Below are 24,098 nucleotides of genomic sequence, written 5' to 3'. Positions count from 1 at the left end.
TTGTTTCATAATTACTCAGCTTGTGCCATGTAACCAGCTGGACATTAATCAGCTGTGCTAGTATTAACACTGTGTTATGTTGAACTCTCCCTCTCTCTCTAAGAACTTTATTCATTTGAATATTTTACTATGCATCTTACTCTGTGATCTGACAAAGAATGGGAAACAATAAATTATCACAATGTTTGTGCACCTACCTACTCATCATCACTTCTTCTGTATAGTAAGCAGTGACATGTAGTCCTTTTTTTTAACTCAGTAATAGTAAAAATATGTTACTGTCAGAAATTTATTTTTCCAAAGTTGATGAATAAAGATTGTAATTGATGGTGGAAAATCAGTGACAAAATTATTCGTGCCATTTCACACTGTGAAAGTGATCAAAAATATGCTGTATGTGAGCTCAGGCAGTTACAAAGGTATATTCAAAAGTAAAAGCAATTATAGGCAGTTTGAGGTACTGCCGCAAAATACAGTGACCAGCATGTGCTGCCCAGTTGTTCTAAAGGACCATACACACTTTGAATGTAAATACAATGAACTACGTGTATTATTGAACAAAAATACTGAATTACAAACAATCTAAATTGATAACTAATTGCATTATATTCAGATACTACACAATTAAAGAAAGCAATGGGTATTAATATCTCTACTATTATCATGGTGAAGATGAGTCACTAGCAGCAGGATCAAGACAAAACACAATGAGGAGAAAGCAGTGCAAAGCAAACATTCATGAACACACTCTACTTACCACAATACTTCTGGTCCGATGCTGGACTCACATGAAACACCAAAACATGGTGCCACAGGTAGAGCGTGGGAAACATACAACCAATTAGGACAGCAGAATGAAATGGGATTTGGGGCATATAAGAAATGGAAGAAGAGCAACATTTAGATGTTGAAATAATGCCACAGAGAATAACATCAAAGTCTTTCATTTTTCATGCTGTTGAAACAACACGAACTAAAAAAACACCAATTGCAGTCACATCAAAGTCATAAAGCCAGAGACTTAAATGAAAGCACAGCAATTAGCGAAACACCGGCATTTGACAGGAGCAAAAATATAAAATAACTTTTGTTAAGTTATGTAACACATCACAACTATCAACATTTATCACAGACAATTTTATGATAATTGTGCGAGTTACACCTGATTCTGCGAAGGGAGCATCACTGCTTATTTGTTCATATTTTATTAGTGCAAATGCAGACAAAAATATTTTACATATCATTTTGACGTCTGGTAAAAGTTCTAATGAGGAAAATAAATGGTGGTGATAGTAAACACACAATTTCAAATTACTTAACTGACCTTCTCTGTGATTGTCTGAATGACGTGATGACTACTCCTGCCTTGCTTGAATTCTGTGGAGAATCATGCTGGAAACTGGCTCTCTGTGAGGCACTGCCTCCACCGCCATCCGTATCTTGCTGCATGGATCGGCGGCCTGTGTAATAACTCTGAAATATATAATTTAAAATCAAAGTCATTATATGTTTGCTGAACACATATATTTTTAATTGATTCAACTGTTTGTACTTGGTGAAATACTTGGTGAAATACTGTACAATGTGTCAATAAACACAAAACCCTTGTTAGAATACCAACAATGATACTACATACATTACATCTCAGAAACTGAATCCCTTGCTCTTCAGCTGCTGTAAAAGCCTTCCAGACACCACCTCCATATGTCATCAACTTGCTGACATCCTACTGCATCTTGTGGCACCACTATCTCACCCCTATCGTACCCACAGTGTTCCACCTTGCCAACCCCTAATAGCACCCAGACCCTGCCTAACTGACCTTTTCAACTTGTGACATCCCCCAAAAATCCCTACCAACACTTCACCAAATCCAGAGGTGAAATAGTCCCAGAACATTGCTGTTAAGCTATCCACCAGAATCCTCAGTCCACAGAAGTTTCAAAGGCCTCACCTTCTACCCTACATCCAAATTTAACAATGCTGGACTTGTCAAAGACCTATTCTCCTCTAAATCCCTGCAATGGAAACACTTCTTTGCCACCAATCCCTCCACCTCCAACACCAACCTAATCCCAACACTGAACCCTGCTCTCTCTCAGTTCATACCACTACCCAACCATAATCCTCCCCTTTCCAACTAACCACCCTCCAGTCACCTCTCAGGAGTTGCTTACCTCCAACGTGGCATCACCGTCCTTCCACAAGTTCCTTCCTAAGAACAACGTTTCAGTAGAGGAAAGGAGAGCCATGCACAACCACAAAGCAGATCTTCACCTAAACATGCTACCTGCACCCTAATGTTCACTATCACTATGACTAGTGACTACCTCGAGAAAGGCCTTTGCCAATTATCTGACTCCTCCACCTATAAGCTCTGCCACAGTGATCCAATCCCAGAGGTCCAATATAACCTCCAATCCCCATTTAAAGCCTCAAGCCCTTCCCAGAATCTCTCCCGCAAATACATTTGCCTCCCTTTCTCCCATGCCACCACACACACCCGCCTTCCACGTGCTCCTCAAAATCTAAAAACCAAACATTGTAGCTGGTTATTGCGCTCTTGCTGAAAGACTTTGGCCCTCATTGCTCATCACCTCCAATCAACTACCCACATTCTAGACTCCCACACCAAAGATACCGACAATTTCCTTCACTGACTCTACACCAAACCCACCCTTTTACCTCTGGGATTCCTACTCATCACTACTGATGCCACTTACCTATACACCAACATCTCTCATGCCCATGATCTTGCAATTATTGAACACTACCTCTCCCAATGTCTTTCAGACTCCAAACCTACTGTATACACCTTAATAACCCTATACTAACACACAACTACTTCTACTTTGAAGGGAAGGCATAAAACAAATCAGTGGCAAACTGAGGGAACCCACATGGCATCTTCCTATACCAGTCTGTTTATGGACCATCTTTTGGGAACCTTCCTAGCCTCCCAACACCCCAAACTCATTGCCTGGTTCAGGATGGTCTCTTAATAATCTGAACACAGGGTCAAGACACCCTATCATTCCTTCACAACCTCAAAACCTTCTCTCTCATTCATTACGTTGGCTCCTCCTCAACCCAGCATGCCACCATTCTGGACATTAACCTTATCCTCTCTGATGGCTTCATCTACACCTTTTCTCACATAAAACGTACCAACCTCCAAAACTATCTGCATTTTGACAGCTGACATCCCTTCTACACCAAAAAATGCCTCACACACAACCTGTCACTACCCACAGGCTTTGCCTGTAAAATGATTTCCCCCAGCCTCCCACCATTTCCAAGAACCAACTACAAAGGAGCACCTCCTCCAACACCAAATACCACCCTGGACTGGAACAGCTGAATCATCTCATCAGGCCATGAAATTAGGGAGATCATATCCAAGATCCTTCCCATCCCTCCTAAGGCGGTGTTAAATCTCCCAGCCACCCACCACAACATCTTCATCTGTCCTTACGCCACTCCAAGTTGCAGCCCCTTGTCACAAGGATCACACCCCTGTGGAAGACCCTTGAGTGAGACCCACCCAATCCACCCACCTAACAATTCCTATTTCAGTCCTGTGACATGCTTGTCCTATCCTATTGGAGGCTGAGTCATCTATGAAAGTAACCACGTCACATACTCATACCAGCTCTTCTGTATTCACTGCACAGCTTTTTATATTGGTATGACCACAAACCAGCTGCCCAGCAGGAGGAATGGCCACTGTCAATCAGTGGCCATAGTTGATTTTAGTGCCTGCTACACAACCCAGGCCATCTGGATCCAACCACTCAACCACTAGCTTTTCTGAACTGTGCAAATGGGATCTACCATACACATTCTCCACTCCCAAAACTTTCCCAGCCTCAACCTACAATGACCTACTGTTCCCCCACCCAACTGCTTCTGTTCCTTTTGTCGTATAACCTCCCCACAACTCACACCCCCTACTCTCATTGTGCTTGCTCTCAGCCGTTGTACCCACCAATCTTTGTCCCTCTCTGCTTTTCTGCCACCCCCCGCCCCCCTTTCCTCTCCCACATCCACCCAATGCACACCTTCCCAGGCAGCACTTTTCTCTCCTCCCACCTGTACTCTATCTATCACTCCCCTTCCATACCATAGTGCCACTTGCTGCTTTCATTTTTCAACATTACACATGCAGCCTGACTAGAGCTGCCAGAGATAGCACTCATGTGAGTCTGAGCTGTGCTTGCTTGTGTGGATGTGTGTGTGTTTCCCCTTCTTTTCTGAAAAAAAAGGCTTTACCAAAAGCTTTGAGTGTAAATGTCTTTCAATTGTGCCTGTCTGCAACTTAATGTGTCCAAATTCTAGTGAGTAGCTTTTATAATTGTTGTATATAGTATTACCTAAATGTACTAATTTTTGCCTTATTTCACATTTTTATTTATTTTTCATCACCTTTGTTTTAGGTTGTAAGCCCATTTTACAGTACACAACTGATTCCAAAGATGACAACCAAGCAAAGCTACACATGCCAACTTATAAACCTTTCATTTGTTGACTTAAACTATCAAAGTTCTCTCTGTTGACAATTCTGAGAGTTTTAATTGTACAACCTTACAACATTCACTTTTCTTCTACTCTAACTGTAAATAATCATTCACTGGAGTTCCTTCAACGCACATAAAGCACATGTTAACTGATTACATACATGCCTAACTCGTTGAATTAAATAGAGTGTGTATTCTATATAACCACAAAAGTAAAGTTATTGCTGTACAAGGCTCATTAAATTAAAAACAAAAGCCACAAGAATCATTACTATAATTCTTATCATCATCTTCAGCGTGTATCAATGACTGTCCAGACAGTGTAAGACATGGGGAGAAAGCTCTCTTTGCCAATGACAGCAACATCCTAGTCACTGATAAACCTTCAGAACTCCTAGTAAAAAAAAAGCAAATGAAGCCTCAGTGATGTTTGCAGTTGAGCAGTGTGTAATAAATTAATGTTGAATACAAATAAAACAAACAATATGCATTTCAGCATAAAGAGAGAAAGTAATTCTGTCACTTTAAGCATAGATGATTACTCTATAGATCGTGTAGCAAATACTCTAAGAGTGTCAGCATCAGTTTGTAACAGCAAATGTGTTGTGGTGACATATTATGTCTCCACCACAGTTGTTGGCTATGAGACTCTTTTCTGGGGATTGAAGGCACAAAACATGGAGACAGTTTTTACACTGCAGAAAAGGGCCATAAGAATAATAACTTATCCTGTGATAAGCAGGAAATCCAGGTTTGAGTCCTGGTCTGGCACAAATTCTCACTGAGGTCATTCCATTCCACAGCTGATGGTAGTCCCTACTCGCAACTGTGAATTCATTTGAGGTGTTTCATAATGACCGTGGTTGCCACAGTGCCTGTTCCTTTGAACATGCATGTCCAAAGGAACTTTGCATCGTAATTGGAATAACACAGGCACTGCAATATTGTATTTATCTATCGATACTGAGAAAGAGACTTTCAAGTATAATGTTTGACCTGTATGGGAATACATATAATGATTGTATGAGTACAGGTCCTAGACATGTGGCTGGTGACATATGCAAGTTTGGGTCTGACCGTGAATCGTGCACGGATAGCCAAACGGTACGTCGACCACTCATGATAAGCAGGTAATCCGGGTTCGAGTCCCAGTCCAGCACAAATTTTCATGGTCATCATTCCATTCTTCAGGTGATGGTAGTCCCTACTCACAATTGCATGTCCAAAGGAACTTTGCACTGTAATCAGAATAACACGGACATTAGAATATCATATACTACAGCACCTTGTCACACCTCTTTACATGATTATGGTTTACTTCTTTCACAAGAATCACAAGTCAGGATGTATAACGCATGACAGTAATAGTTGTTGCCTTAGTTTTTCAGGTAGCCAGATGAGTGTGGAGTCTGGAATTGAGGCAAGGGACACACTTGAGGAATCATCAGTGGGTGTCTTAGTGTGAGCACCACTGAAGAGTTGAAGAGTGGAACTATGTTTTACATTGCAAGTGATCGGAAGCAGTCCAGGAGTCATAAGCAGGTGGTCTCAGTGTGTGGGCAGTGAAGAAGGAAACTATGTATCATTCAGCACGTTACCTGAAACAATTTGTGTGTAAATGAAGGAATATTATACAATAGAGAATTACTAAATGATGCAGTGCAGCTGTTAGGACGCTGACCTCATATCTGGAAGGATGGAACTGCTCTGTCTAGTCACCCGGCTTTGAATTTTGCGTAGTTTTTCTGGATCACTATGGCAAATGTCTGAAAAATTCTTTAACATGGGCAATAGCCAAACACTTATCCTATCCTCATAGGTTACCAGTCATATACTCTTAAATCATGTTTTGCATGCTGTGTGTTATATTTTGGCTTATTGATTGGCCCTGTATTACCTTGACAAATCCTACGCCACTGTGAGATGATCCTTGGATCAATAAAGATAAATAAATACATCATTATTTACTGATTGAATCACAGACATTGGAAGAAGATTTGGTTGATAAAATTCCATAAGACTTAAGAGGAATCAAACAGGTCAGTAACATTACAAAATTAAGAGTTACTGAATTCAAGACATATAACATCATAAGAGGATGAAATGAATTATGGTATTCTACTGGCTGTGATGGTGTGTGTAAGTTGCTGATGTGTTAGTCCTTCAACGTTCACTCACACAAACTAATGCAATTGTACTTCAAAGCAGATAAAGCCAAGACAATTGTTTCTGTGCAGGTTGCAGAGTATGTGTGAAGTACTAATCATTCCTTCTTTAAAGAGAGCCTCAAACAATTAAAGGAAGAGCTAACACATCGATACATTAGCACTTTTTCAAGTGCATATAAATTTTGCTCCCCATTTCTCTTATTCTATCTATCTTTATCCCTCACTCTGCACTTACTGGCTGCCAAGGTCAGACTGTGAGCAGCAGTGTGTGATGGGAGCAGAAAACTGGGGAGTGGGGGTAAGCTGGAGGCAGGGGCAGGGAAGGGGTGGACTAGCAGGCTAGTGATGGAGGACAGTAACATACTGTTCATTTGTTTCTGCTTGTATCATGGAACCCCCCCAAATGGCCTTACCATCAAATTACCCATCTCCAGCTGCAACCCATCCTTCCGCAATGACCTCAATCTGCTCAGATTCCACCAGTCCTTTACCCTCACCAACATAGCCTGCAAAACCATGTCAATTAGGGCCAAATTTCCTTGCAATACTTCCTCTCCATCCATGAAATTCTCCTGCTATGCAATCCCAAATTCCCGGATCCCATACCACACACTGAAACTCTTGCCCTCCAGGAACTAGAACAGTATGCATAATGCCACCAAAAAAAACTAATAATGATAATAATAACAATACTCTCCATCCTACTCCTGCCTTTGAGTACCACTATCCACCACCCTGCCCATATAGCCACATGGTTAACACGCTGCTTCCAGAGCGAGAAGGCATGCCGGTCCCTCCCTGGTATGAATCCACCGGGCGGATTAGTGTTGAGGTCTGGTGTGCCAGCCAGTCTGGCAGTTTTCCATCTGCTTCAGTGAATGCGGGCTCGTTCCCCTTATTCCACCTCAGGTACACTATGTTGGCAATTGATGCGCAAACACTGTCTCCACGTATGCATACACCACAATTACTCTACCACGCGAACATTGGGTTTATATACTCGACTGGGGTGAAACGTTCCTGGGGGGGGGGGGGGGGGGGGGGGGGGGGTAGGGGGGGGCGTAGGGGGGGGGGGATTGTCCACTGGGGGCCGAACTGCACAATAACCCTGGGTTCGGTGGGGGACGGCGGTGAGGTGGGTGGACTGCTGCGGCCTGTTGTGGGGTTGTCAACCACTGAGGGTTATGGTGGGATGAAGCCTCTCCATCACTTCTAGGTCCCCGGTTCAATACATATTACCCAATACACACCACTATCCACCAGCTCTACAACAGTCTCCAAACCAAACCCACATCCCCTTATAGCTGACAAACCCTGCCTTGCATACCTACCACATCTATTCTACCCTCAGAAACTCCCTGCATCCATCACAAAGAATCCAGAACCTAAACAGACCGAAACACTGTTGTGAACCTTCCCTTCAAAATCCTTAGCCCCACAGAAGTACCAGTCCTTTCCAAAATCCTCATCTTTTGCCCAATGCAAAATTCAATCATCTAGGACTTGTTACACATTCTCCCCTTCACCCAGTCCCTACAATGGAAACACGTTTTCGCCACCAACCCTACCAATCACACTCAGTCTCTGAGCACTGTTGGACGTCATCTGACTCAGTTCACTCCTCCACCCAACTGTGATCCACCCCCACTGTCCCCAAATCACCCCCTGTTAACTTTCCAGAACTACTTAACCTTAAATCCAGCGTCACCATAACTCTAAAAATCTTCAATGTGCAAGTTAACCTTACATCCCCAGAAAGAACAGCAATCCACTGCCTAAAGACTGATCCTGACCTTACAATTCTACCTGCTGACAAAGGGTCTACCACTGTTATTTCGAACAAAAAGGATTACTTGGCAGAAAGACTCCACCATCTTTCAGATTCATCCACCTAGAAACTCTGTCACAGCGCTTTATCATTACCCACTGATTGTGGAAGGAGGGGTAGCAGCCGGAATGGGTAGTCTGATGGTAAGGCCATTGGTGGGATTCCATGAGCCAAGCAACAACACAGGAACAGTATGTTAACATCCCCCTCACCTATCCTGGCTATCCCTCCCCCTCCCTGCCCCACCCTCCTTCTTGCCCCCACTGTCCAGCTTGCTTCTCCCACCATGCACTGCTGTTCGCAGTCTGGCCTTGGCAGTCAGAAATTGTGGTCATGAGTGAGTGACATGTGTTTGCTTGTGTGTGTGTGTGTGTGTGTGTGTGTGTGTGTGTGAGAGAGAGAGAGAGAGAGAGAGAGAGAGAGAGAGAGAGAGAGAGAGAGAGAGAGCTGTCTAGTTCTGATGAAGGTCTATTAGGCTGTAAGCTTTGTTTGACAGTCTTTTTGTTGTGCCTATCTGTGACTCAGCATCTCCACAATTGGTGAGTAACAACTATCCTTTTCATAATATAGTCATTATTTCATACTAGATTTTCCATTGTTTGATTTTACAGTAGATTATGATGGACAAAAACAATTTGGAGGTCAATCAGAGCTCAAAAGATCACATCAATGTGAGCAAAGATCACAACTAGACAATGAAATCAACACTGCAGGTCATGTCCCTGATATGTCATACATGCAGAGCATGTCAGAAATATACACAGATATTTAGATGCACATCCAAAAGTGAAAATGAACAAAATGGTAAACAGTATTAAACAAGTAGACAAATATTTTATGTTGTAAAAGACACTTATGATGGGGTAAGACATTCATATTTTGTGTGCTTCACACATTTTTACTTAATCTCAAAACATTTATTTTCTTGATGAATTGTAAATAAAACTGTGAGTGATTATTAAGATCTCTGTTATTTATTCAATAGTTTTATACAGAAATCTATCACATCAGTATCAGAAAACGTAGCTCTAGATGCTTTGTTGACATTACCTTTCGGTCTGGAAGAAAGAATGAAAGACAGGGTATCACTTGAGCATCTGACAATACATTATTTGAAGAGAGTTAAATATGAAGAGGAAATGTGCATATTTTGGAACAGTTGTGGAGTTTCCTGAATGTGGATGTATTGACAAGATTGATGAAGTCTTATTAAGGAAAGGCAGATTACACGATAGTTGAGAAGTTCTATACAGTGCATCATAAAATATTCTTTACAAGGAGACAAGGTTATTCACAAAAATAGGAAATCTGTTGTCCTGAAAAGTCTGTAGATATTTTGTTAGATTACACTTGTTTAAGATACAGGCATGCAGGATACAGATAATGCCAACATAGCTGAAGGAAGTAGTTATTACTAACAATGGTAAGGAAAATAAATGAATGAGTCTAGTTCTGCTACAAATGTAAGAAATGTGAAAGTGAGCAACTGTAATATTAAACATTCAGTGTTTCATCAAAACAGGTTTAGGAATTAATCAAAGATGGAATGTAACAATATTATGAAAAGGAAAGTTGCTACTCACCATATAGTGGAGATACTGAGTCACAGATATGCACAGCAATTAGACTGTCATAAAATAAGCTTTCAGCCAACAAGGCCTTTCTCAAAAATAGAAAACACACACACACACACACACACACACACACACACACACACACACACACACACACACACACACATGAATGCAATGGCATTTTCTGTATATGTTTAGAAACTGGCACTGATGAGTTTTTATGACCCACTATCTGCTACAAAAATAACTGGAAATATGTATTTGCTTGTACTGAACATATTTTCAAATTCTGAGAAATTGTATGGTTTAAGGAAAGCTACGGCTGAAGAAGTCTGGAGAAAGATGGAACATGGCTATCTTATAAATACTGGAAGGACTAGGGCAATATTGTCTGACAATAGTATTTAGTTCACCTCACAAATTTGGAAACAAAGCATGGAAGACCATGGTGTGGAAATGAAATACTTTTTGGCTCACCAACTATCTACTAATCGTGTGGAAAGATGTATTGAGGGGATTAGGACATCATTGCAGGTATATTGTAGTAGTTAGCACAATGTATGGGGTAAATATTTCACGTGCTTTAAAGATGTCATGGACAGTAAAGTACATGAGTGTACTAGATTGGCGCCATATGAAGTAGTGAGTCAGTGCAACACTTGTTAATCAAGATAATTCATTTTCCACTTAGAGGTATCCTAAAGAAAGACTTCAAACAAGAAAAAGCTGTTAGAAATTGGGAGAAGCAAGGAAGAAAAGACATGATAAAATAATGAAACCAGCAGATTTGAAATTAGAGATCTCATTTTTGTTAAGAGGGAGGAACAAAAAGTCCAAATCAGTTTACAAAAAGATACCAAAATTTTTTTGAAATTTACAGGGGATCTAACCTTGTGCCAGAGACACTAAGTCCAAACACATACCATTTGGTCTATCCAAAATCTAAAATGAAATTTGCCTAAAGACAAGCAGATGATACATATTAATACAATACTGTAAATACTACTTGAAATGTAATGCCACATTATTTGTTTATGCTTTCTTCCCAACTAGCTGAATCGTGCCTATTATTTTATTAAATTAATTTCTTGCCAAGCGAGTAAATTCAGGTAATGGAAGAGTGATGAGTTCTGTAAGTGAACTACTGCAAATGAGAAAGTATACTGAATTTGTTTCCTATTTCTTGTGCACCTGTAAATTTTTAAAAAATTCTTTTTATAAAAGCTCCATTATGTTGCAATCTTTAGATGAAACTTCAAATGTGGCCAATATAGTATTGTAAATTTTGAGTGCTGAATGTTAACTTGTGTTACTATTAGTTGTAAGAGGATATACAACCATTTTGAAGTTTACTGAAATATTTCAGTGTACCAAGGAAGATTATAGTTTAATGTCCCATCAAACAGCAAAATTATCAGAGATGGAGTACAAGCTCAGACTAGAAAATGTTGGGGAAGGATACTGATCATGCCCTGCTCATAGCAATCATCCCGGCATTCGCCTGTTGTGATTTATGGAGATCACAGAAAAACTAAATCTGGATGGCCATACTCGAGTTTGAATCATAGTTCCCTTGAATGCGAGTCCAGTGTGCTAACCAATGTGCAACCTCACTTGGTATTTCTGTATAAAGCAAGTTTCTTTGAGAGGGAGTAATAGTGAATATGTCTATATGATTTGACATATCATTGTGATTAATTTTCTTTGAAAAATTTGGACAGAGTAATGGAGAATATTAAATGGAGAAGAGTCATTACACTGAGTATTTTCACAGTGATCCAGGGTATAGCCCTCATGAATATAAAAGGACAGGCTTAACAGAGTAACATATCTGTGTTTTGTGGATGATTTGCCATTTTGTGCTGGATGGCAGCACCAGGCCTAGATCAAAGACAGAAGAGTAGTGAAGAAAGAGTCATTTCACACTTAACCAGTTGCTGGGCTAACAGTGTTGGGGGAAGGGCTATCATGTAGACACTGTTCACATCAAAATGGCTGCTATGTAAAGGACACAGGAACAACCTGTACTGATGATAGCATTTGGCATAGAATTAAGCAAAAGTATCACAGTAAATTACTAGTGTGGATGATCTTGCATTGATGCCTGAAGAAAGAAAAATAAATAGGATGCAATGGGGTCATCCAATCAACTTGAGAAAACATGATGTTAGGGCGTTCTTTATACTTATTGCCAACTTCAGAAGTGGTTGTGAAAAATGTTTCAACTATTTTAGGATGAGTGCGCAAACTTTTGAAAATGTTCATGTAAGAATAAAGCATTGAATTCAATGCAAAAAGGGCCTGCACAAACATCTTCTGCAACCATTCGTTGGAATCAGTTGAAAACTGTAAAAAGAATCTATAACTAGAGGGCAGAAAGGTACATAGAATGTACATTTGGAATAATAATCAACAAATGGAGCAATAAACTTGGATCCTGATTTTGCAGTTGATATTGTTAAGGACTGTGTGGTTTTACACAATTTCGTTATTGTAACAGACTCTCGTGTGAGACTCTTACAACACAGAGGATACTCTGTTCATTATTGGGTTTCAAAGTAAGATTAGATGTTAATGCGTGCAAAAGGGAATTTTAGAAGATACCATCCTAAATAATGATGATGGATTATTTTTTAACACCACCTTTTTCAATTAACTGACAGTATTCTAAGATTTAATGTGTCAACAAAGCATTAAAAATGGAAATTTTATGCATTGTATTTAATAAAACAAATACTCATTCAGCATCCCTTCAAAACCATTTTTGAATATCTTTAAATAAGCAAGTCTTGTAAATATTCCATCATTACAATGTCCACGATTTTTGTCCCATATAATGGGTTGATCATGTGCTAATGTAATTATTAGATCTGTGTTTACTTCCACTATGATAAAAATGGTTAAGACGTGTTGGAACAAGTATAAATTCAAATGAGAACGCACAAGCAGCAAAGAGTGGAACAGCAATTGTCAAACACAACTAGATGTGAATGCCAACAATGGCCCACTCCATTGGCAAGTTTGATTTGCTGTCACTAGCAGCTAGGTGTAGCAGTGGGATTCCCACAGCAATAGCACAGCAGCCTTGTTCCCTTTAATTGGACATGACATTTGCCAGGCACGTATGAAATGTCACATACAATGTGCTTCCCAACAACTGTGTAATGGCACTGTCGACCTGACAGCCACATAAGTGTGAAATGACCAAAATGGTGAGAAGTTTGGCAACAGAAGAGTAACTCAATGTATCTTATGCTATGATTTTATTTCCTCAACATTTTTAGATGAAAAATGTGTCCTTACTGAAACAAAGCAAGTAGATATTACTAACTAAAACAACACTGAAATTGTGCTTATTGAGCAATGTTCCCTAAATTTATTGAAATACCAGTGAAAATGCATAAATTGTTATTACTGTTCCTACATCTCCATTTACACACATACTCCACAAACCACTGAACGATGCATGGCAAAGGGTAACTTCTACCACTACTAGTCATTCCCTTTCCTGTTCTACTTGCAAACAAAGAAAGGGAAAAATGACTGTCTAAACGCCTCTGTATGGACCCTATTCCTTGCATGTTATCTTCACGGTCCTTACATGAAGTGTATGTTCGTGATATGCAGTCAGCCTCAAATGCAGGTTCTTTAAATTTTCACAATAGTGCCTTGCGAAAGGAGCATTATCTTCCAACCAGGCCCCAACCAGGGACACTTGTTTGAGTTCACAAAGCATTTTGCATGCTGGCTGAACCTACTGGTAACAAATCTTGGAGCACAACTCTGAATTGTTTAAATGCTTTCCTTTTGTATGACCTGGTGGGGTTCCCAAACACTAGGCAATACTTAAGAATGGGTCACACTAGCATTCTATATGCCACCTCCTTTACGGGTGAGCCACATTTCCCCAAAATTCTCCCAATATAATGAAGTTGGGCATTTACCTTCCTTTCTACCAACCTGGAGCCCTCATTCCATTTTATATCACTTTGCAACATTACACCTAGATACTTAATCAATGTGACTGTGTCAAGGTGCGCCGGCCGCGGTGGTCTCGCGGTTCTAGGTGCGCAGTCCGGAACCGTGCAACTGCTACGGTCGCAGGTTCGAATACTGCCTTGGGCATGGATGTGTGTGATGTCCTTAGGTTAGTTAGGTTTAAGTAGTTCTAAGTTCTAGGGGACTAATGACCACAGCAGTTGAGTCCCATAGTGCTCAGAGCCATTTGAACCAATTTTTTGTGTCAAGGTGCACCCAAATAATGCTGCGAACAAACATTACAGGGTTGTTTTTCCTAATCATCTGCGTTAACTTACACTTCTCTATATTTAAAGCTAGCTGCCATGTTGTTGTGGTTTTCAGTCCTGAGACTGGTTTGATGCAGCTCTCCATGCTACTCTATCCTGTGCAAGCTTCTTCATCTCCCAGTACCTACTGCAGCCTACATCCTTCTGAATCTGCTTAGTGTATTTACCTCTTGGTCTCCCTCTACGATTTTTACCCTCCACGCTGCCCTTCAATGTCCTACCAACTGGTCCCTTCTTCTTGTCAAGTTGTGCCACAAACTCTTCTTCTCCCCAATTCTATTCAATACCTCCTCATTAGTTATGTGATCTAACCATCTAATCTTCAGCATTCTTCTGTAGCACCACATTTTGAAAGTTTCTATTCTCTTCTTGCCCAAACTATTTATCGTCCATGTTTCACTTCCATACATTGCTACACTCCATACAAATACTTTCAGAAACGACTTCCTGACACTCAAATCTATGCTCGATGTTAACAAATTTCTATTCTTCAGAAACACTTTCCTTGCCATTGCCAGTCTACATTTCATATCCTCTCTACTTCAACCATCATCAGTTATTTTGCTCCCCAAATAGCAAAACTCCTTTACTACTTTAAGTGTCTCATTCCCTAATCTAATTCCCTCAGCATCACCCGAGTTAACTCAACTACGTTCCATTATCCTGGTTTTTCTTTTGTTGATGTTCATCTTATATCCTCCTTTCAAGACACTGTCCATTCCGTTCAACGGCTCTTCCAAGCCCTTTGCTGTCTCTGACAGAATTACAATGTCATCAGCGAACCTCAAAGTTTTTATTTCTTCTCCATGGATTTTAATACCTACTCCGATTTATTTATTTATTTGCTCAATATACAGAATACAGATTGAATAACATTGAGGAGAGGCTACAACCCTGTCTCACTCCCTTCCCAACCACTGCTTCCCTTTCATGCCCCTCGACTCTTATAACTGCCATCTGGTTTCTGTACAAATTTTAAATAGCCTTTTGCTCTCTGTATTTTACCCCTGCCACCTTTAGAATTTGAAAAAGAGTATTCCAGTCAACATTTTCAAAAGCTTTCTCTAAGTCTACAAATGCTAGAAACGTAGTTTTGCCTTTCCTTAATCTTTCTTCTGAGATAAGTCGTCAGGTCAGTATTGCCTCACACATTCCAACATTTCTGCGGAATCCAAACTGATCTTCCCTGAGGTCAGTTTACAGCAGTTTTTCATTCATCTGTAAAGAATTCACGTTAGTATTTTGCAGCTGTGACTTACTAAACTGATAGTTTGATAATTTTCACATCTGTCAGCACCTGCTTTCTTTGGGTTTGGAATTATTATATTCTGCTTGAAGTCTGAGGGTTTTTCACCTGTCTCATACATCTTGACATCTTGCTCCCAGATTGTAGAGTTTTGTCAGTAGTTCTAATGGAATGTTATCTATTCCTGACTTAGGTCTTTAGGGCTCTGTCAAACTCTTCACGCAGTTTTGTATCTCCCATTTCATCTTCATCTATATCCTCTTCCATTTCCATAATATTCTCCTCAAGTACATCGCCCTTATATAGACCCTCTATATACTCCTTCCACCTTTCTGCTTACCTTTCTTTGCTTAGAACTGGGTTTCCAATAAAGCTCTTGATATTCATGCAAGTGGTTCTCCTTTCTCCAAAGGTCTCTTTAATTTTCCTGTAGGCAGTATCTATCTTACCCCTAGTGAGATAAGTCCCTACATCCTTACATTTGTCCTCTGGCCATCCCTGCTTAGCCATTTTGCACTTCCTGTCGATCCCATTATTGAGACGTTTATATTCCTTTTTGCCTGCTTCATTTACTGCATTTTTATATTTTCTCCTTTCATCAATTAAATTCACTATTTCTTCTGTTACCCAAGGATTTCTACTAGCCCTAGTCTTTTTTACCTACTTGATCCTCTGCTGCCTTCACTACTTCATCCCTCAGAGCTACCCATTCTTCTTCAACTGTATTTCTTTCCCCCATTCCTGTCAATTGTTCTCCCTGAAACTCTGTACAACCTCTGGTTTAGTCAGTTTATCCAGGTCCCATCTCCTTAAATTCCCACCTTTTTGCAGTTTCTTCAGTTTTAATCTACAGTTCATAACCAATAGATTGTGGTCAGAGTCCACATCTGCCCCTGGAAATGTCTTACAATTTAAAACTGGTTCCTAAATCTCTGTCTTACCATTGTATAATCTATCTGATACCTTCTAGTATCTCCAGGATTCTTCCATATATACAACCTTCTGTTATGATTCTTGAACCAAGTGTTAGCTATGATTAAGTTATGCTCTGCGCAAAATTCTACCAGATGGTTTCCTCTTTCATTTCTTACCCCCAATCCGTATTCACCTACTGTTTCCTTCTCTCCCTTTTCCTACTCTCGAATTCCAGTCACCCATGACTATTAAATTTTCATCTCCCTTCACTATCTGAATAATTTCTTTTATCTCATCATACATTTCATCAATTTCTTCATCATCTGCAGAGCTAGTTGGCATATAAACTTGTACTACTGTAGCAGGCATGAGCTGCGTGTCTATCTTGGCCTCAATAATGAGTTCACTATGCTTCTTTGTAGTAGCTTACCGGCACTCCTATTTTTTTATTCATTATTAAAAATACTCCTGCATTACCCCTATTTGATTTTGTATTTATAACCTTGGGTAGCTCAGATGGTAGAGCACTTGCCTGCGAAAGGCAAAGGTCCTGAGTTCCAGTCTTGGTCTGGCACACAGTTTTAATCTGCCAGGAAGTTTCATATTAGCGCATACTCTGCTGCAGAGTGAAAATCTCATTTTAGAAAATAGTAACTTTCCATTGCTTTATTATTCAACATTGCAAGAAGAACAGTGTGGAACTATAGCAAACAATGAATATGGACAAAACTCCTCTGGCATTTGATGTGCTAAGTAACAGAATTGTTGCCATGAAAGGTACTAAAACTGTAATTATATAAAAAAAGTGCACATGAAAAAATGCACTATACTGTCATCCTTTCATGTTGTGCTGACAGTACAAAACTTAATACAATGATCATTTTAAAGCACAAAACAATGCCATAACCTTCTGCAGTACTGTCAGGTGTTGTTGTACACTTACATGACAACAGTTGGATGGATGAGATTGGTATGAAACTGTGGATTAACAGAGTGTGGGAGAGCAGGAAAGGCACTATATTGAACAAGAGTTCTCTTCTTGTGCAAGATCAGTTTAGTAGTCTCAAAAATTCTGTGAAAATGAAACTGAGACAGGAAAACACAGAGCTTGCTGTTATTCCGGGAGGTCTTACTTCGCAATTGCAAAGTGTTGATGTCTTGATAAATAAACCGTTCAAAGTGTACACGAATGAGGAATGAAACAAATGGATGATGGATGAAGCCCACATGATCTTTAAAATTATCTAAAATCACACAAGGGTGTCAGTGTATGAAACAGTCATGTTCTAGAGAGAGAGAGAAAAAAACATTATTGCTAGATCTTACAAGAAGTGTGCCACTATTGTTACATCTTTCAAGAAGTGCAGCATTAGTAATTGTCTCTCAATGGCAGCGAAGACCACTTATGTATAAAGAGGGTGACAATGACGATGGAGGAGGAGGAGGAGGAGAAAGAAGAAGAAGAAAGTTCAGGGATTTTAATAATCAGTTCCATTTTACAAACTAAGATTTTTTTAAAGTCTGGTTTTGCAATCTAATTATAAAAATGGTAAAAACATTATTTAAAAAATTCTTAAAAATTATGGTGCATTTTGCAGTGCATAGCATATTATAGTCCACAAAACATGGTAACTAGATGTTCAAGGCAGTTTTTGGAAAACATGTTTAGAAGTAATTCACTAGATTGTCTCTCCGTATGACTTGCAGTGAATCCATAGACATCCCAGTCTATGGTACAGTAGGTAAAAGTTGCCTCAAACTAATATTGCATTATCTGTGTATTTCCATCCTACTGAGTGTAGAATTTCCTTTAATGACTCTACAACTTTCCTCGTGGAATTCGGTGCCCAGTAAAAACATCCAACAATGAACCTGACTTCACCTAGATCTGTTATATGCATCCAGATAAGCTCATTGTCACACTAAAACAATATTTTATATCTAAAAACAAAGATGATGTGACTTACCAAACGAAAGCGCTGGCAGGTCGATAGACACACAAACAAACACAAAGATACACACAAAATTCAAGCTTTCGCAACCAACGGTTGCTTCATCAGGAAAGAGGGAAGGAGAGGGAAAGACGAAAGGATGTGGGTTTTAAGGGAGAGGGTAAGGATTCATTCTAATCCCGGGAGCGGAAAGACTTACCTTAGGGGAAAAAAGGATAGGTATACACTCGCACACACACCCATATCCAACCGCACATACACAGACACAAGCAGACATTTGTAAAGGCCTTGTGTTTGTTTGTGTGTCTATCGACCTGCCAGCACTTTCGTTTGGTAAGTCACATCATCTTTGTTTTTAGATATATTTTTCCCACGTGGATTGTTTCCCTCTATTATATCCATAAAACAATATTTTTATCAACTGCAATGAACACTCCCCCTCCTACAGTATATAATCTGTCTTAGATATACGTTCCATGAATTGCTCAGTATTCTGGAACCTACTTCAGGTTTCAGCCAGATCTTGATACCAAGAAAAATTTGAGCAGCAGAAATTTCCTGGGAGGCAGGATATTCAAGAATTTTGTTACGAATACTTCAACAACTTACTGTTAAAATTTTGGCAGTCAAACTGTTTATGATTTTGATTTCTGCATATCAACTGGTGAGCATTCATCGTGGGACCAAAAACTACCACTTAGTCTAAAAAAAGTCCATGTGCACTCTACAAGAACTCCACGATCTGAGTAGCTGCTTCTTTTTTGTAGTTCATTTGAGACCTGTCAAGGGGAGTCCTACAACTCTCCACCCTATAACACACATCCAGAAATGTGCAGCCATGATCACCACAGAATTAGTGGAGCTTCCAGCTCAGACCCCCCAATTGGTTCCAAAACAAAGCCCCAATCAATTCCTTGTACTATGCTGCAAATTGTGAGCTTTGCTGGCACCTTGCAAATGAGACCAGAAGTCTTCACCACTTCTACCAGTCACACGTAGAAACTGAGGATGTCCTCAGAAATCAAGTGGCAGGATTCACTGATGCTGATATGACCAACAACTTGCAGACTACTGCACCCTGCACGCTTTACAGCCACAGGAAGGGCCTCTGGCAGACATACCACGTGCACATTGGCATTATTTCTGGCCTTGGACCCTATTTCCCTAAGGGGCTCCATAATGCTCCTAATGCTGGAGCTCCCAATTACTAGAAAACGGATCGTACCATTTCCCTGGTCGGAATCTGCTGAAGGAACAGCCACCTTCCCACTCATAGAGTGAATGAGTGAGACTGGGCAGCCAACCTACATATTGACTCTCCGCATCAAGCGACGTGACTGTGTAACACCCCCCATTCATCCTGCAGCAAGCTCAGATCCCCTGCATCGGGTATGCCCTGATGCGTCCTATGCAACACACCAGTTTCTCTGCTGCCTCCAAGCCATAAGCCATGCTGCTTGTTAGTATCCTGGTGCTTCATCAACAAGGGGTGACAACTGACAGCAACAATCAGGCTGTCTTACTCTTTTCCGTTCTATCATGATGATAAAGCAGAAGAACAGGATTGATTCGATTAACAGTAAAAGTGTCTTAAACGTGGTTAGTTTTTCAGACACCTGTGTTTCACTCTCCTGAAAGTTCCTATGTACTGTTGATTGAAAAGAGTATAATCATTGCCTATTTTGAGATGATGCTCAACAGTTTATTGTAAGTAGTTAAATAAAAAATTACCAGATATACAGCAACCAGTCGCAAAATCATGTTTTATTTATTCACTTTTGCAAATCGATTTCAACTGATTAACAGCCATCATCGGTGCTTTCAACCAATATGTCCCTTGAGTAGTAATACTGTCTTCACATGGAGCCCACCATTCATAAATAAAAAATGTTTATGAACATAGTGACTCGAGTGTATTCGGCGATTTATAATATGTATTGGACACACTATCATGCAGTATAGTCATACAACTCAATATTTTTCAGGGGGTTTAGTACATAACTTTGATCTTTTTTCCTCTCTATTTCGTTGTCTGTTTATTGATTAAATGTACAATTTTTATTTTTGTATTTCTTATTTACTCAGATTGATGGTTCTAATTGTTGTGCTGGGCACAATTTCATGATTACAGAGGAATATTTTGGCAAACTGAATTTTTATACAGCAAAGAATTATTTTCAGCTGGTGACAAGAATATTGCCTAACTTTGGAGTGACAGAAGTTCATTTTTGGATTGGTATATTGCATAAGTCTACTTAATCCTGTTACGTGAACCAATTAATCATCAAGCATTCCGTAACACACTGCAAGAAACAAGAATAGATTTTTCCCAGAAAATAATAATATGCTGTTTATAATCTTTCTGTCTACAGTATGTAGGTACAAGAGTAAATTTTAGCAGGGAACACAATTACTGTGAAATTTGACGAGATCAATATACAGTTTTCTTTTTTCATATACATTGTTTAACTTTAAAAAATATTTCATTCTCCTCAGTTTTTTGTTAAATGGTTTTCACTGTATTTTAGTGTAATCTACATATATCCAAATCAACCATATTAAAAAAGGCAAATAATTAGTAACTATTAAAGTGCAAGCACAATTTTAGCTAATGCCAAACAAAGAAAAATGAAATAATTCTGGCATAAAGTAACACAACAAATGCACTTATCATCTATGAAATGGGAACAGAGTTGAGCTTCAAATTAATCAACAAATCTCAAATGAAACACACCTGTATGACACCAGTCGTGATTGAAGCAGATCTGGATGAACATGTGGATGCTCTATGGTCCTGTGGTATAGGTGGAGCTTCGCTACCAGACTCATCAGATTGATCCTGCTGCTGTTGTTGGGAAGAGCCCTTGCGCTTTGACTGAGCTTTCAGTTTCTGTTGTTCTGACTGTGATTCTCTCCTTGCTGTCTGTGGAGGTGGTGCAGGTTGTGGTGGTGGAGGAGTTGGTGTTGGTGGGTCTGCTACAACACCACTCCCAGCCTGTGGGTCTACAATAGCAGCTGTATCCATCTCTGTAGGTGGTGTGGTGATAGATTCTTCCTCCTGAGGTCCCTGCTGAGTACTGTCCACCTCTTGTGGACTTGGCTCCGAATTACTGGAGCCAACTAGTGTCACAGTACTCAGGTTGCTTGGTGAAGAAGGTGCACTGACTACTGTGTTGTCTGTGGAATATCAATCATAAATTAATTTAATTGTCATGCCATGCCACAAAAACACATATAACTATAGACAAATAATTTAATTATACCTTAGATAACGTTAGTGGGATTTCACCACCCATCCCATCTACATAATGGTGACTATAAAGACAACTTTAGTTGGAATCTGCCACCCACCCAATCTACATAATATCCTAATCGATCTTTGGCCCCCTCAACTACTCCAAAAGCAATGCTGATTGTATCACATCCCTATGGAAGATCCATGTGTAAGACCTGTCTTGTACATCTACACAGAACATCCTATTCCAGCCTCTTCAGAGGCTTATCCTATCTGATCAGAGGTTTATCCACCTGCAAAAGCAGTTACACTGTATGCCAGCTCTGTTGTACTTTCTGCACAGCATTTCATGTGAACTTGACCACCAACCAGCTATATACCCTACTGATAGTCACCATCAAATTATGATCAAGAGCAGAGTTGATGACTATGTGACAGAATACAGAGTTGAGCACAAGGTGGTCAATTTCAATTGCTGCTTCACAACCTGTACCATTTGGATGCTTTCCCCAAAACCAGTTATCTGAATTACATAGATGGGATTGTCCTTGCAACTTATCCTGCAATCATCATACCTTCCTGCCCTCAATTTCTGCTAGCACATGCCCCATGTCCACACAAAAGATATAGAACTTACCAGAAAACAAGAATACATAATATGTATATATAGGGAAAAAACACACCCTGTTATTCTTTTCACAGACCTTAAATGAATTGGTAATGCATAGGATAAGCAAAAATTTGCCCCATGATGCTAACTTCACTCATCCTGCACTCAAACCCTCCTACTTATAGTCTTCCTCTTTCTCTGTTCTAGTTTCCCCTCTTAACTTTTTCCTGTATGTTAATGTGTGCTACACACAACCCCCACTCCATGTGGCCTGAACAAGCTGACTGGTGTCACTTTACTATCTGGTTCATCTGATGCTCTCCTTCCCAAATGTCAGATACCTTCAACTACCTACCCTCCCACTTCCTGTGTCAGTTCTCCCCTTGCCCACTTCACCAGAGACAACCTGTAACAATAGGTGAGCTGCTACAAATGAGTTGCCTTGTGATCTTCAGACCCAAAATAACTATGTAAAAATTGTCTAAAAATACAGGTTTTAACACTATAATACAGATATGATTTCATTCAATATTCTTTTCTTTAGTATCAAAGAATGGCAAATCCAGGATGGAATGTAACAATATTATGAAAATGAAAGGTGCTACTCACCATATAGAGAAGATACTGAGTTGTGATAGGAACAACAAAAAGCCTGTCACAAATAAAGCTTTCGGCCACTAAGACCTTTGTCAACAATAGATGACACACACACACACACACAAACTCATGCAAATGCAACTCACACACATGATTGCAGTCTCAGACAGCTGAAACAACACTGCAAGCAGCAGCACCAGTACACAATGGGATCAGCAACTGGGGGGAGAGGAAGGGGGGGGGGGGGGGGGGGTAAGGAGGAGGCTGGGGCAGGGAGTGGGAGGGATAGTATGGTGGAAGCGGCAGACAGGGAAGTGCTGCAGATTAGACAGAGTGCAGTGAAGGGTTAGGGGGGGGGGGGGGGGGGGGGAAGGCAGCAGAAAAGAAGAAATAAAAATACTGGGTGCATTGCTGAAATGAGTGCTGTGTAGTGTCGGAATGGGAACAGGGAAGGAGCTAGATGAGTGAGGACAATGACTAATGAAGGTTGAGGCCAAGAGTGTTACGGGAATGTTCGATATATTGCAGGGAGAGTTCCCACCTGTGCAGTTCACAAAAGCTGGTGTTAGTGGGAAGGATTCATATGCACAGGCCGTGAGGACGCTATTGAAATGAAGGATGTCATGTTTGGCAATGTATTCAGCAACAGGATGGTCCACTTGTTTCTTGGCCACAGTTTGTCTGTAGCCATTCATGTGAACAAACTGTGCTGTTTCCCTTTGTTACTATTTTCTTTCGTGTAACTACACTCAATGTCCATCCTTCTTTCTCTTCTGCACTGTACTGCACTCCATGCTCTTCTTACAAGCCACACTGTATAAAACATCTCAGATGTGCACAACAGAAGCTACAAGACCATGCTGATTGTTGGTGCAGCATTTTATGTCCCACATTACTCTGGCCAATATAATTAATCCTAACCTTTCAAATTAATCATTCTCCCTGCATCAATCTCCCATAATTTTGCATGTTATATCCTGCACCTTTCCAGTGCCACAAAATCTTGTATCTCATCGTATAACCCCTCCCCATCCCCAATCTTTCTCTATTCTGTCCCAGTTCACACTAATTCCACCTCATCCAGTCACACCTGCCGTCCCCTTTCTTCACACTTATCCACCCTCAGACCTGCTACCCACAGTAACATAC

General features: G+C 40.1%; 1 protein-coding gene across 1 annotated transcript in view; it reads right to left on the bottom strand.

The window, feature by feature from the left end:
- Positions 1–24,098, bottom strand: part of LOC126413258 (ras-specific guanine nucleotide-releasing factor 2-like) — a 1,992,910-nt gene that overhangs the window by 407,045 nt on the left and 1,561,767 nt on the right. Inside the window, 3 exon segments of the mRNA XM_050083160.1 lie at positions 758–778; positions 1,325–1,473; positions 21,242–21,684. Of these exon segments, the coding sequence (XP_049939117.1) occupies positions 758–778; positions 1,325–1,473; positions 21,242–21,684 (613 nt within the window).

This window comes from Schistocerca serialis, chromosome 7, assembly GCF_023864345.2.
Source record: "Schistocerca serialis cubense isolate TAMUIC-IGC-003099 chromosome 7, iqSchSeri2.2, whole genome shotgun sequence".
Taxonomy (NCBI): domain Eukaryota; kingdom Metazoa; phylum Arthropoda; class Insecta; order Orthoptera; family Acrididae; genus Schistocerca; species Schistocerca serialis.
The sequence above is the reverse complement of the archived record's forward strand: the minus strand, read 5'-3'. Positions and strand labels throughout refer to the sequence as shown.